This window comes from Thermobia domestica, chromosome 7, assembly GCF_964235325.1.
Source record: "Thermobia domestica chromosome 7, izTheDome1.hap1.1, whole genome shotgun sequence".
NCBI classification, from domain to species: Eukaryota; Metazoa; Arthropoda; class Insecta; order Zygentoma; family Lepismatidae; genus Thermobia; species Thermobia domestica.
In genome coordinates, this window is record NC_137460.1 from 236,844,507 (window position 1) to 236,858,391 (window position 13,885).

The 13,885-nt window shown below is 36.2% G+C and overlaps 1 protein-coding gene across 6 annotated transcripts in view; it reads right to left on the reverse strand.

Annotated features, from left to right (window-relative positions):
* Positions 1–13,885, reverse strand: part of WASp (WASP actin nucleation promoting factor) — a 65,249-nt gene that overhangs the window by 5,646 nt on the left and 45,718 nt on the right. For 5 of the 6 annotated variants that reach the window (XM_081766016.1, XM_081766010.1, XM_081766012.1 and 2 more), the window contains one exon: positions 8,721–8,915. In XM_081766016.1, the coding sequence (XP_081622142.1) occupies positions 8,751–8,915 (165 nt within the window). In that variant the 3' untranslated portion in view covers positions 8,721–8,750. The remainder of the gene's footprint in view (positions 1–8,720; positions 8,916–13,885) is intronic. The other variant, XM_081766015.1, reaches the window with a different exon arrangement.

Sequence of the window (13,885 nt, forward strand, 5' to 3'; positions counted from 1 at the left end):
ACCGCAGGATTCTGAAACTTGGATATTTGGATAAGACACATACTAGTTCCTAAGTGAAGTATTGATCCGACTACGGTAGGTCCCAAAGTATTGGAGCTCCAGACATTTCAAGTTCACTTTTTCATGTTTTCGGCAGAATGTAACTCCAAAACGAAGCATTTGTGCACCCAGGTTGGTGTATACTTTTCGTCTTATCTTGGTGTCAGAAATCACCTCCCAAACGTCGGTGTTGTTTTGAAACACGCTGTATATCTATAAAGTTGTTTATCTTTCGGGTCGTCGTCTGGAGACGCGAACTGCACTATATGGCAACGTCAAAGATAAAGAACTATACAGAAGATCTACCAATCTATGTAATAGTTGCATCGATTTTTTCCAGATGAAAGTAAAAGTCAATAGTCACTGACACTAGCACCACTTATTAGCATAACAATCGATGTATCTGCTTGATGGATTCGTAGAGCAGTGCTAATCGTTCCAAGTTAATCTGCGACGTTGCCACATAGTGAAATATTGATTCCCTATAGCGGCTGAAGAAGGCTCTGGAGGTTATGCCATTATATAGGTTGAGTTGAGTTGATTTTAGTTTAGCGTCCCTTTCAGCAGCGAGGCTATATGAGACGTGGACCTACTGATTAACGTGGAATCCGAACCACATGAGCTCCCGCCGGGAATCGAACCCGGATCTCCCACGCCTGCCATTATATAGGATTTTAGCTTTATTTTGGTCTGAAGAATACTGCTCTGTAGTCCGTGGGCGCCATTTTTAGAACACCGATATATATATATATATATATATATATATATATATATATATATATATATATATATATATAATACGTGTGTCACTGTGTGTGTGTGTGTGAGAGAGAGAGAAACAGAACAACAATATTATCACTTTATAGTACGTCCAACATCATGTATTATATACAGAAAGAAAAACGAGTCGTAGCACACTTCAGCTGCCAGTCAAATATGATAGCCTCAAATTGTAACGCCTGCTTTTAGAGGCAGCGAGTTAACAGCGCAGTTACTCATTACAGCTAGTGAGGCATCATGGCAATAGCAACTACACTTTCTTGCCGGGCATAGAAAGACCAAACAGTTTAGGAAACAGTTATTTTCCTTCGCACTAAAACGAAATGTAAAGGAGATAGATAGATTAACGTCTCCTAAAAGTTTCCGTTGATTCAAAAATGATGGCAGCAGCAGATGAATATAACTTTTGCATGATATAAGAACCGAAAAATATGCACCGGAGACAAAGGTACAAATACAAAAGAGATCTTCAAGCTCGGCAATGACCGCTCCAGTCGTAACTCATATAGATCACAGAAAAAAATAATAAAACCAAAAGGTAGTGTAGCTCTTTCTTGCACATCAAGTTTTTAACAATACCAATTTTAAAAATAACATTTAAAATACGTTAACGACTTTCTTTAAATGAATGTTATCACATTTAATTATAACTATTTCGTCTTAACTTCAGATAAGGCCTCATACTTGTTACATATGTATGATCAGTTTAAAAACATTATCAGGGGAATCATTTCATAATGCCAATGGAGGCGGCATGAAGGGGTTAGTACGTTAAAGAATTATTAATATTTGTAACTTACAAATTCGAATTACTGCATTTAAACTAATAATTGCCAACACAACAATAACCTCAACTGATTTTGATAATCCTGGTCCACACTGACTGACTACAAAGTAGAAACACTAAAGAGTTAGTGTCTCATGAAGATAACGTTAAGTTGTCGAAACCGTTAACACTGTATTTTAGTTTTAATAAATAGTGTATATACTCTGGTCAGAAAAGTTTTAGTTATTCTTATATTAAGTTCCAGAATCGTGATGGATAGAGTTATACTAAACAACTGTATTTAATAAATCATTCTACACCGTACCTATTAGAACTCAAATCATTTCATAATGTATTTTCTTCATGGTAACTCCATCCATCTCGACATCCATCCATCCAACTACTACATCTGACCAGAGTATATTCTTATTAAAATTAAAATAAGGCGTAACAGTTCCAATAACTTAACGTTATCTTCATCAGACGTTACCTGGAAGAGTTATCTTCATAACATTAAATTATTATTGTTACGTAATTCTAATTGTTACATTTTATAATTTTAAATTTTAATATGAGACAATCAGATATTGTTATAATTTGCTTTTTTTTATCGGATAAAATTCAACGGTTTGAAACAAATTGATTATGAGTATCGACAAGCCTAGCGAAGTATTGCCACTTGAAGCTACAACTCATATGAATGAGAGAAATAGGAATGATGACGGTAATGTTACTGCTAGCAAAGCAGATATCTCAAAATACAATAAAAGCCAAGACCATAGATTTGCTGTTGCAAATAATTACAAGGAAATACAATGCTTTCTCTCTAATAAATACTTCCTCAGCCAAAGAGTTTTAGTTATCCATAGTACAAAGAGGCACCATGACGTTTCCAAGTGAAAACCATCGGCCGTTAAACTGAAACAAAATGCTGTCGACAACTTACTAACTCATAATTTTAATGACATCAATTCCAAAGAATCACAGACTAAAATATGTGACCTGCTGGTACATTTAAAAGCCAAAATTCCAATCCTTCGTCGAGTTCCGAGAGAAGCAACATTGTTGATGGCAGATTCCTTATACAGGGTGTCTATCGGTCACAAAAGTCACGAAATCAAAAAACGGTCATGAAAGTCAAGAAAAAGTCACGAAATTTAGGTTTTCGGTCACGATTTTTTTCATCTGTACAAATATAAGTATAAACTGGAAAATTTTGTTTTATAGAACGTCAAAATTCACCACCAAAAATGTCTATTGTCAGCTTTAGACGCTACCAAATCGCAAACAAAGCACACTTCTGACGCATGCATGAAAATTCGGCTCAAATCGCACTCAAATTTGCTCTTGAAAATGTTACTAAATTTTATGATTTGGGTAGAAAAGGTAACGAAATTTCATTCTGGAATTTTAGTAGACATCCTGTTATATGAACTAGTTCGAAAAATAACAATTACTAATGACTTGGATTTCTGGATAGACCTTTTGCTCTTTCCCTACGGAGTTCTGTAAGTCCCTCCACATTCTGAAGTAGTTACCAATCTTACAACATGGGTTAAGCCAAGAGTTAGAAATTGGTCGGAATATCGCAGAGAAGCTCTATTAGACCTTCAAACCAAAACATACAAACCTCGCCAATTACCAACAAAAGGGTATTGAGCACAAATTGTCGGATGGAGATATTCGTGAAACGGTGAGGCTATTAACTTCGGAAGACATTATGACAATTCCAGATTCATCAGTGTTGGAAGCTCTTAGAGAGAAGCATCCTGATCACTCACATTCATTAGCTATTCCGGGACCCTTAGAGACCAATACTCCAGTAACCAGAGTTTCAACTGATGGATTTATTAAGGCATTAAAATCTTTCCCGTCCGGATCAGCTGGAGGAATAGATAATCTCAGACCATCGATATTAAAAGATCTCATTCTTAGAAATGTAAATCAAAGGATCGTCTAGTCAACTGTATATGTGATTTATTACACATAATAATATCTGGAAATGTACCAATCTTTTTAAGACCTACTTTCTTCGGCGCATCTTTGATAGCACTTAGAAAGAAAAGTGAAGGGATACGCCCAGTAGCGGTTGGAAACGTTTGTCAGCTAAGACAATCTGCTTCTGAATGTGCGATTCATTAATAGATATGTTGTCCTCACACCAACTTGGCGTATGTATACCTTCTGGAGCTGATGCTGCCGCACATGCCGCTAGAGTGTTTTACTCGTTATCACACACGCAAGTGAAAGCATTTTTGAAAATCGATTTTGAAATCAATCGCGATTCCATGCTAATCGCAATAAAAAAAAAAAAAAATTAAAAAAGTTCCGAATTTCTATCCCTATGTTTTTCAGTTCTATTCTGAACCTAGCAACCTTTTTGTAGGAAACAATATCATATTATCTCAACGAGGCGTTCAACAGGGGGACCCCCTAGGTTCAACACTGTTTGATCTGACCTTCCAACCAGTTGTCAATAATATAAACAAGAGTTGAATGTGTGGTATCTCGACGATAGAACCATAGTAGAAAATACTGAGGCAGTACTACATACAACATTCGCACACAGGCAATATCCATCGGTTTACATCTCAATCACTTAAAATGCGAAGTGAGTTTTCTAGGCGCTAAAGAAGAGGAAATTCAGAATCTTTATAATAAATTTAATGAATCCGCACCCGGTATACAACTACTGATATCATCTAATGCTTAACTTCTCGGTGCAGCTCTATCATCAAAAGCCAGGAGGATAATTTTGTTAGAGAAGATTTCGAAATTAGAGTTGTTCTTGTTACGTGTATCAAACTTATCAGCTCATTCAGCATTTTATTTATTGCGAGCCTCATTTTCAATATCAAGATTACAGTATTTCCTGCGATGTTCTCCATCCTGGCGTAAAGTGCATTTGCTTGAGAAATGTGACATTATTATAAGAACAGTATTGGAATTTATCCTTAACTGCACCCTAAGCAATGAATCATGGTTACAAGCATCATTACCAATCAGAAATGGAAATCTCGGAATCCGCCGAGCCACAGATGTTGCTATGCTTTCATTTCTTGCTTCTTTCTATGGCTCAAGTCAATTAACTAGTACTCTGCTGCAGCGAGAAGTCGAATTGGACACCGATTCAGATGTACAGGATTGCATCGTCAATTGGTCTACTTTAGTGAGTCTGCTCTTTTGGCTAACGAGAAAAGAAATCTTCAATCAGCCTGGGACGAATCCATAGTAAAATATCATGTTTCCTCATTATTACTTTCAACTCATAAGATCCAAGACAAGGTTATCTGGCCTTGTCTCCTTGCTGTTTCGTCCTCGGAAAACGGTGCATGGCTTCGTGCTCTACCTTCATCTTCTGTTGGTCTACTTCTAAGCAATGAAAGTTTTCGTATAGCTACAGCTCTGCGGTTAGGAGGAGATATTTGCGAATCACGCCGTTGTGGGGCTTGCAATGTTCTCGTCGATAAAAAAGACTTACATGGCTTATCGTGCAAGAGCAGCGCAGGTAGAAAACCACGGCATTCAAGCGTGAACGATATCATTTTGAAAGCTCTCAGATCTGCAGGTCTCCCTTCAGTACGAGAACCAAATGGATGCAGTTGTTAAGATGGAAAAAGACCAGACGGAATGACATTAGTGCCTTGGAAAAAAGGGAAAGCTCTAGTTTGGGACTTTACCTGTACCAATACTTACGCTTCCTCCAATCTTCCACATTCGTCGTCACGTGCAGGTTTCGTAGCTGATCTTAAGGAGACTGACATAAGGAATAAATATTGGTTTGTTCCAAATGCCACAGAGTCAAGTGGTACTTGGGTTCAAGAAGGAGCTAATTTTATGAATGAAATCGGCCATCGTATGTCACTTATATCGGGATATAAACTATCTACATCATTCCTTATACAACGGATCAGTATCGCCGTACAATGGGGTAACGTTTCAGCCATTTTGGGTACGTTACCCACCCGTAAAGAATTAGAGAAAATCTATGTCGTATAAGGAACCGCATAATTATTTACAACAATTTCTATATTTTTAATTATTATATTATTATTTAGTGTAAATTCATGGAACGTTAAATTTGAACAGACAATAAGAGATAAAATTCACTTATTATAAATTTGTTATCAGGCATTTTAAATCGTTGTATGTCAATAATGTATTAATAACTGTACATTGTAATAAAATTTTATTGTTAAATCACCCCAAATTGAATGATATTTTACCACATTATGGAGACTGTACTAAAAAGTGCTACGTTACGGAAATGTCTTGTAATCTATGTTTAGTATGAATATATCCTTGCAAGTAACTGTATTTAAAAAAACACTATTTCATTTTCTTAATCATTATTCTTTCCATTTTCTCTTTTATTACTATTATTTTAATAAATTATTCTAAGTATCAGTTAATTTTAGTTTCCTCTCTATTCAATGTTCTATCACATAACTTTATTTCTATTGCTTCTCTTAATAATTTCTCATATTTGTGGTTTTTATCCTTCAATTCGTTCTAACAATCTAAGTCCATTTGTTCAGTTCATTAATCTTTCATTTCTTGCCTTCTGAATCCTCCGCACTTCTTTCTATTTTTTCATATTGTTAATTTCTTTCTAATTGTTATATTGTTATTCTTATTATACATTATAATAATAACTTATTGTTTCGTATTAAAATTTAATATTATAAAATGAAACAATTAGAATTATATAACAATAATAATTTAATGTTATGAAGATAACTGTTCCAAGTAACATCTGATGAAGATAACGTTAAATTATTGAAACTGTTACGCTTTACTTTAATAAATAAGAAAATATACTCTGGTCAGAAAAGTATTAATTATTTATGTAGTTTCTTCACTATCTTCCATAGTTTTTCTCATATATATAAAGCTTAGTTACGTTAACGTTGTTTGGACACTACACACAGTGACATTTGCTACTATTGTTCAACAAACTACCAAACGGGGTAGATCACTTACGGCTTCAGCCAATCACACGGTCAAGTATTTGGTCTAGGAATTAATTCGTGCGGTTTTACAAAAGATGGCGTAACTAGCTTATTGTCCCATAGTTTCGTTGATCCAAACATGCGTTGAAAACTACTGTCATTGAGCATCTTGTTTAGTATATGTTAGTTGCTTGAAGCGGAAACAACAACATTTTTTCTTCAACTGAAAATGGCGCATTTTGTGCCTGATAAAGTGTTTTTGCGGGGAGTTATTCTTCATTGCTTTAACATGAAGAAAAGTGCTACCGCAAGTCATCATATTTTAGTGGAAGTGTTTGGTAACCATGCTCTAGCTGAGCGAACGTGTCAGAAGTGGTTTGCACGGTTTAAAGGTGGTGATTTCAGCTTGGAAGACAAAAGCAATTTGGACAGCCAAAAGAATTTGAAGATGAAGAATTGAGAGCATTGCTTGATCAGGATTCGTGTCAAACGCAGGACGAACTTGCAGAAGCATTTGGAGTTGAGCAAACAACAGTTTCCAAACGTCTCAAAGCCATAGGAATGATTCAAAAGATGTCTTATTGGGTTTCACATGAATTGAAAAGAAAGACCTTGAAAGAAGAAAAACCGTTTGCGAATTGCTGCTTCAAAGACAGAAAAGGAAGGGATTTTTGCATCGAATTGTAACTGGTGATGAGAAGTGGATTCATTACGAGAATCCTAAACGAAAAAGGCCTGGGTGAAGCAAGGTGAACAAGGTCCTTCACAACCGAAACGAGATATTCATTGTGCAAAGGTTATGCTGTATATATGGTGGGATTTGAAACGTGTGGTGTACTATGAACTTCTGAAACTTGGTGAAACTATTAATGGACACCGCTATCGACAACAATTAATGCGTTTGAAGCAAGCTCTGGCCTGAAAACGACCAGAATGGAATAACAGGCATAATAAACTTATTTATCAAGATGATAACGCTCGACCGCATGTCGCAAAACCGGTCAAAACCTATTTGGAAAATGTCGGATGGAAAGTGTTACTCCACCCGCGATATTCACCAGACACTGCTCCGTCTGACTACTACTTGATCGATTGCATGAATAACGATTTGATTGGACAGCGGTTCACTTCTTCAGAAAATATCGAAAAATGGATTTTTGATTAGATTGCGTCAAAAGATGAGGAATTCTTTCGACACGTAATCCGTAAATTGCCTGAAAGATGGGAGAAAGTAGTGACTAGCGATGGATAATATTTTTGTTAACGTATTCATTTACTTTGTTTTTGAAATAAAGCTTCAATTTTTATTAAAAACCGCACGAATTAATTCCTAGACCAAATATTAAGATAACATAGTGTCCAGAACTCCACGAAATTTGATGTTTAAAGGAACATCATTGGGGAGGATAGAGGCAATGATACGCAACAGTGAGAAATTGCGTTTGGAGGCCTCCAACCTAGAAGCCAAAGACCACTAATTTTGAAGTTATTAACATTGGGTCGTTGATTAATAGTGAACTAAAAGATAAGAGATAACAATGGTTGACTGATTAATCACTAAACTGTAAAATACAGATATATTCATGTGCATTACAGTCAACCGCTAAACATGCAGTCTGAAACATTAGTCTCCATAGGGGTTGGCATGATCTTTTAATGGGTCAACGCAGGTTAATGGCTGGAAGTTACGTTTATTTATCATTCATTTCTGATCTCTCCTGTTTCTAACATTAACAACGTGTTTACAAACTCGCCCGTAAATATTTCTCTTAGTTTGTTCCATATTCATTTCCACATAAACAAAGATCCTAAGTGTTCAACTTCCTCTGGCCGGGTTTAAATGTTAATATAGTTTCAATTTTTTATTTATTTTTACTTTATTTATTTATTTATTTATTTATTTTTTTTTATAGTATAGTATAGAATGAAAATCCGATTCATTATTTCGTATTAGATTATTGTATCATTTGCACAGTTTAAGATTACTGTATAAGAACATAAACGAACAGCTTTTATGGATATATATTCAGCTTTGGGACGAACCTCGAGTCTTCTCTATTACTTTACTGAAGCACTTTACCAAAACCCACGACACTTCTTGCAAATAGTTTGTCTTTCATTTCTGGATAATATGGAAAATAATAATAATAATAATAATAATATACGAAAAGGAATGTCCTTACCCGTACCCTATGAGCTGATAAAGCACGAGGTCAGTCTTCCCATTCATCGTCATCGTCCTCGGAATCTTCGCCACTGGAACTGGAACTATCGGAATGAATCGCCCGTGATCTGTCGGCCAACGCTCGAGCTAATGCCCCAGCCAGGCTATTTTCATCAGTTGTAGAGGGTGGCGGTGCACGAGGAATCGACTGAACCTGCAAATAAAACAAAAATATGAAGCTATACAAATTTAGTCAGGTTTACTAAATATGAAATAATTATTTTTACATAAAGACCAAAAGCTATGCACTCATACAGACTGTATATTGGCGTTGTTGAATGTGCACAGTCTTTCAATTGGAAGGATTTCCCAAACATTATAATATTATCTATATATTAAAATGCTAGGTTTATATGTTTGTGATCAAGAAAAGTTTATGTTTGTAGTCAATCCTTTCGACAGTGAGTTCTCGGGAACTATAGGCTCTAGAAAGACCCCGTTTTCAATGATTGATTGCAAATTTTGAGTAGATTATTCAGTTCTAATCAAATATTTAAAAAATGGCCGTTATTTCTTTATTACATTTTTTGGGAGTACTCTAGAAGTGTTTAATTTTTTTTTAAAAAAAAGTAAAGCATCATATCCTACGAGTTATATATTCCAACACCACATAATTATATACGGGAGTAGTATATCTCTCAGGCGTTTGTTTCATGCCCAAATAATAATTAAAACCGAAGGATAACTATTTCTCCCTAAGTGTAAGATGTATCTTTATTGTTTGGAGTGTTTTCCCCAATGAACACCATATATCTCTGATAATTAATTGTGTGGTAATGTATTTGCTTATTACATACTGTATGCAAGAAGAAAGAAAACACTGATCATACATGAATTAGAAACTCCAACCAGAACTAGGTTTAAATCTTGCAAACGTTGCCAGATATTGGAAAAATACTCGAAAAATCTCCCCTTTAGAGTGCCCCTTGCCGATTTTTACCAAGACGTGTTTCACTTGTGTCTGTAAAAGAGCATGTACAGATGTGGGAATGACAAGAAGATTCATGCTCATATGCGAATGATGCGCTGTGTAGAGAGTGCAGGTTCAGCTAGTCTTTCTAAAATAACCTACTGGAATATGTAAACAAATCCTTATCAATCTAATGGGAACACCTGAAGAAATGTGCACCGATTAATATGACGTTGGACCAGCTTACGCCCTCAGAACAACTATGATGCAACGTGGAATGGAGTCATAAGATCTCGTGAACAGTCTGAATGCAGTTCATCCCACAGTTCCGTAAGGCGATGGAGCCGGAATTTGCCCCGATTCTTGTTTTCAAAACGGACCGTAGAGTTCGATTATGTTCAGATTCGGGGATTGGGTGACATAGAGAAACTTTATTCCAATAATCCTCAAACCATGCTGTGACCGTTCTAGCTGTGTGAATGGGTGCAGTGTCAGTTTGAAATATTCCGTTATTGCCCAGAAACATCTGGAGCATAGAACGCATATAATCCCCTAAAATGGCAACATGATAATGGGTAGTGACGTGACAAGTCAGTGCCAACACAAAACTCTTATCACAGAGCCGCCGCAATGTTTTAGGGGTGGGCGGAGGCATTGTGGATCATATACTTCTTTGGGAGTCCACCACACATAAACATGGCCCGTTGTTGGAAATAAGATGAATGGTGACTCATCCGACCATATCAGAGATTTCCAGTCATCAGCGGCCCATGCTGCATATTCGCGGTACTATTGGTGATGCTGAAGTGTTATGGTTCTCTCCTTTATCAAGGGTTCTGTCAGTGCAACCTGACCTCGTATGATCATGTCACATAATTCGCGGCGGACTCTGATTGTCAACACAGGTGAGAGGTATAGTGTATTTCGAAATAAAGGTTTTTTTTTTTTTAATATATATATATATATAAAGGATGCTGAATTTCGGTTCGGGATATAGCAGCAAGATGAAAGAAGGTCTTCCATTAAGGGTCGCTCTTCGAATTTTTGTACTTTATTCAATGTTAAGGAAATGACGGCCGGTGAGTTCTACGAATGTTTCCTGGTACAGAGGAAGTCATGTTTTGAAATGAACTATATTACTTGAGTTCCTCTGTTACTTGCACCGCAGTTACACGATGGTTTTACGTGACTATTGGTTTTAATCCCTGTGGATCCTATCACTAAGGGGTTTCTTCCAACCACTGTTCCCCTCAGCTGATGAGGTTTTGCCGTGAGCTTTGTAGGCTATCATCACTTTGGACTTGGCCCTCGCGACACACATTCAATACATCTACCACTTTCACCACATCCACATCACATAAAGAGCGCCAACAACTTACCCTCGCTAGAAATTAGAGGTCACCCATTTTATCCCTTATCCATTAAACTAATAAGGAACTGTGTATATATATAAACTGAAACACAGGAATTTCGAAGCGACAATAAAAAAATACCCAATAAACAATTACCAGAAATAGTGAAAACCTAATTTCAGACACTAAGAAAAGTACACTATAAGTTGTTTCGCTAAACGCTTCATTAGACACCAAGGGAAAGATGTACGGAAACAATAGAAACCGGAGCGTCTAGGCAGAAACTATATTGGAATACAGGGTAATTTGCCCATCTGGCCGCTCACAGCTTTTTCGCTGTTCTTTAATTCTAGTTTTGTTCTTTCTACTATTATTTCTCTTCCATTTGTCACTAAGTGTTTTAGCGAAAGAATATACTTTTTTTTTAAGTGTGTACCGTAAATGCGGGCTACTTGGACCCTTAAGGGGCTACTTGGACCCATACCAAAAACTCGTTTAAAGTCCCATATGCAATGCAATAATGAGTGAGTTCAGAGTTAGATCCGTTAGATGGGGTCATAATGCAGGCGTACACACATTGAAACTAGTTCTGTGGTAGGCTACGATTGAGCAGCATTGGTGAGAAAGGTCGTTGACGAAAAGAGTGTATTTATTGAGCGCCAAACTTTTATGTGTGGACACTATTTGCAAGGAAGTGGAACCAATGCTAAGTAAACACTTATAGGTTAATGAAACTGACATGGTAAACTTTCTCATATACAATAAGATGTGTGCGTAATTGCATTATACAATATATGAAGTGTGTACATATGACCTGGAAAACATGGATATTTTGTCCCACATCTTTTGTTATCTTTATCCTACCCCATCCTTTGTTATCTTTATCAATGAAAAATAAAGGTCTGTTGTCACGTGTCACACAAGTAAGGACTTTTCATTGTTTCCTTAAGGATACCGGTACAAAATGATACATCAATATAAAAGATTGCCTTCAGGTCGAAAATATGCTGATTTTTCATAACAGCTTGAAGAATGTTTACCAGCAATTCACTTCGGGGAAAATGTCGCGAAAAGAAACAGAAGCTCACTTCAAGATAAGTCGTTCCACCATAGAAAGAAGATTAAAGAATAGGTCAAGGCAGAATCCGGACCATCTGAAAGTGTTCACTGAAGAAGAAGAATTAGCCTTCGCTAGTCATCTTGATAAAGTTTGTGATTTCGGATTCCTCGTTAATTAACTTGATTTCAGATTTATTGTGAAGTCCTATTTAGCCATGCATGGGAGAACTGTCATTGCTTTCTAAGACAATCTTCCCAGTCAAAATTGGGTGAAGTTATTTTAGAAACTGCACCTCCAGTCAACGACTAGATTCGCTGCTAATATAGAAAGGGCTCGTGCAGCTGTAGAAGAAAACGTAATCAGCTATTACAGTCATTATATTTGATAGTGCCTCTTAATATGTTCTCTTTGTGGTTTGCAGTAAATAAAAAGTGTTGTTCTTGGAACACCTACGTCCTACTTAGTCTCAGAGCAGATTTCAGTGGTTTTCTGTAGGAAAATATGGGGGTGGGTTCAAGTAGCCCGAACGTGAGTCTTACTTGGACCCATTTTTTACAATAATCGCCTGTGTTTTGTTTTCAATATATGTAACTAAAACTGTCCTGGATATGCACAATAAAGCCTGTAGTTCCACTTAATATGAGTTATGACAATAACTTTGGAGTTTTCGTGGATGAAAACAGGCCGAAAGAACGAATTTATTGCAAAATTGGGTCCAAGTAGCCCGCGTTTACGGTATATGAGTGTTTTCATTATTTACTAGTAATTCATTATATACACGTAACAGATTTACATACTTTCAAAACAAGCATTAACCCGTCGTAATTACCCATCTGTTGACGGAGTAGAAAACATCTAGACGCGGATGCAGAATATCTATGCTTACCATATGTTATGTTACATTCTAGAGAAACCTTGAACTTTAGGATTCTGTCACACTGAAAGTTTTTTATTATTATTATTATTATTTTTTATTTAAATTTAAAAATTGATAATGTTGCATTAGGAATATTATAGATGTACGGAAGAGAAAATTATTTTATAAACGACAAGAAAAAGCTGTTAAGTACATGATAATCTCATCATCTGTTGAAAGAATCACCCAATTTTTACATTAGTATTTACTTAGTACTGCCATAAATTCTGTCTCTCATCTACAAAAATAGTACGGCTAGAGATATTAAGTTTGCCACATTTATTTATCAAAGTACAACAAAGTGAAAAGTACATCAAAGTACATCAAAGTACATCAAAGTACATCAAAGTACAACAAAGTGGGCCACGTGTATATAAAATTATGTACCATTTGAAAGGATAATAGCTTCACCTTTGGGCAAGAAATTGTTTTAGAGATTGCACACTGGGGTAATATATTTATTATAGACCATCCTCGCCAATTGATGCCACAAGTGACAGTCCAGCGGATAAAAGTTTGGAGTCCCGGTCCCACCGATCCGCACAGCTAGTGAACTTGGAGACATTATTGGCGCAACTACTGTAGTTTTTTTTTTTTTTTTTCCTTGTGCGGGAGCAGAGTTTTCTTAAAAAATCCAATGTTTGTTTCTAAATAGAGTAATGTTAGCGGGTTTCACTATACTATATAACACAATTTCATGATACCCTTTGTCTATGTTTGTAACTTGTTTACAAAAATAGAAACCTTTAACTCTTCACCACACACTCAATGACACCTCACGATGGTTTCTTCAAATCTCCCGAGCAACCTCAGAAGTTTCTTTAATTTTGCGCAAAATCCTATAATTGTAAGATCCTTATACCGAGAATCCTTATATAAGATCCTT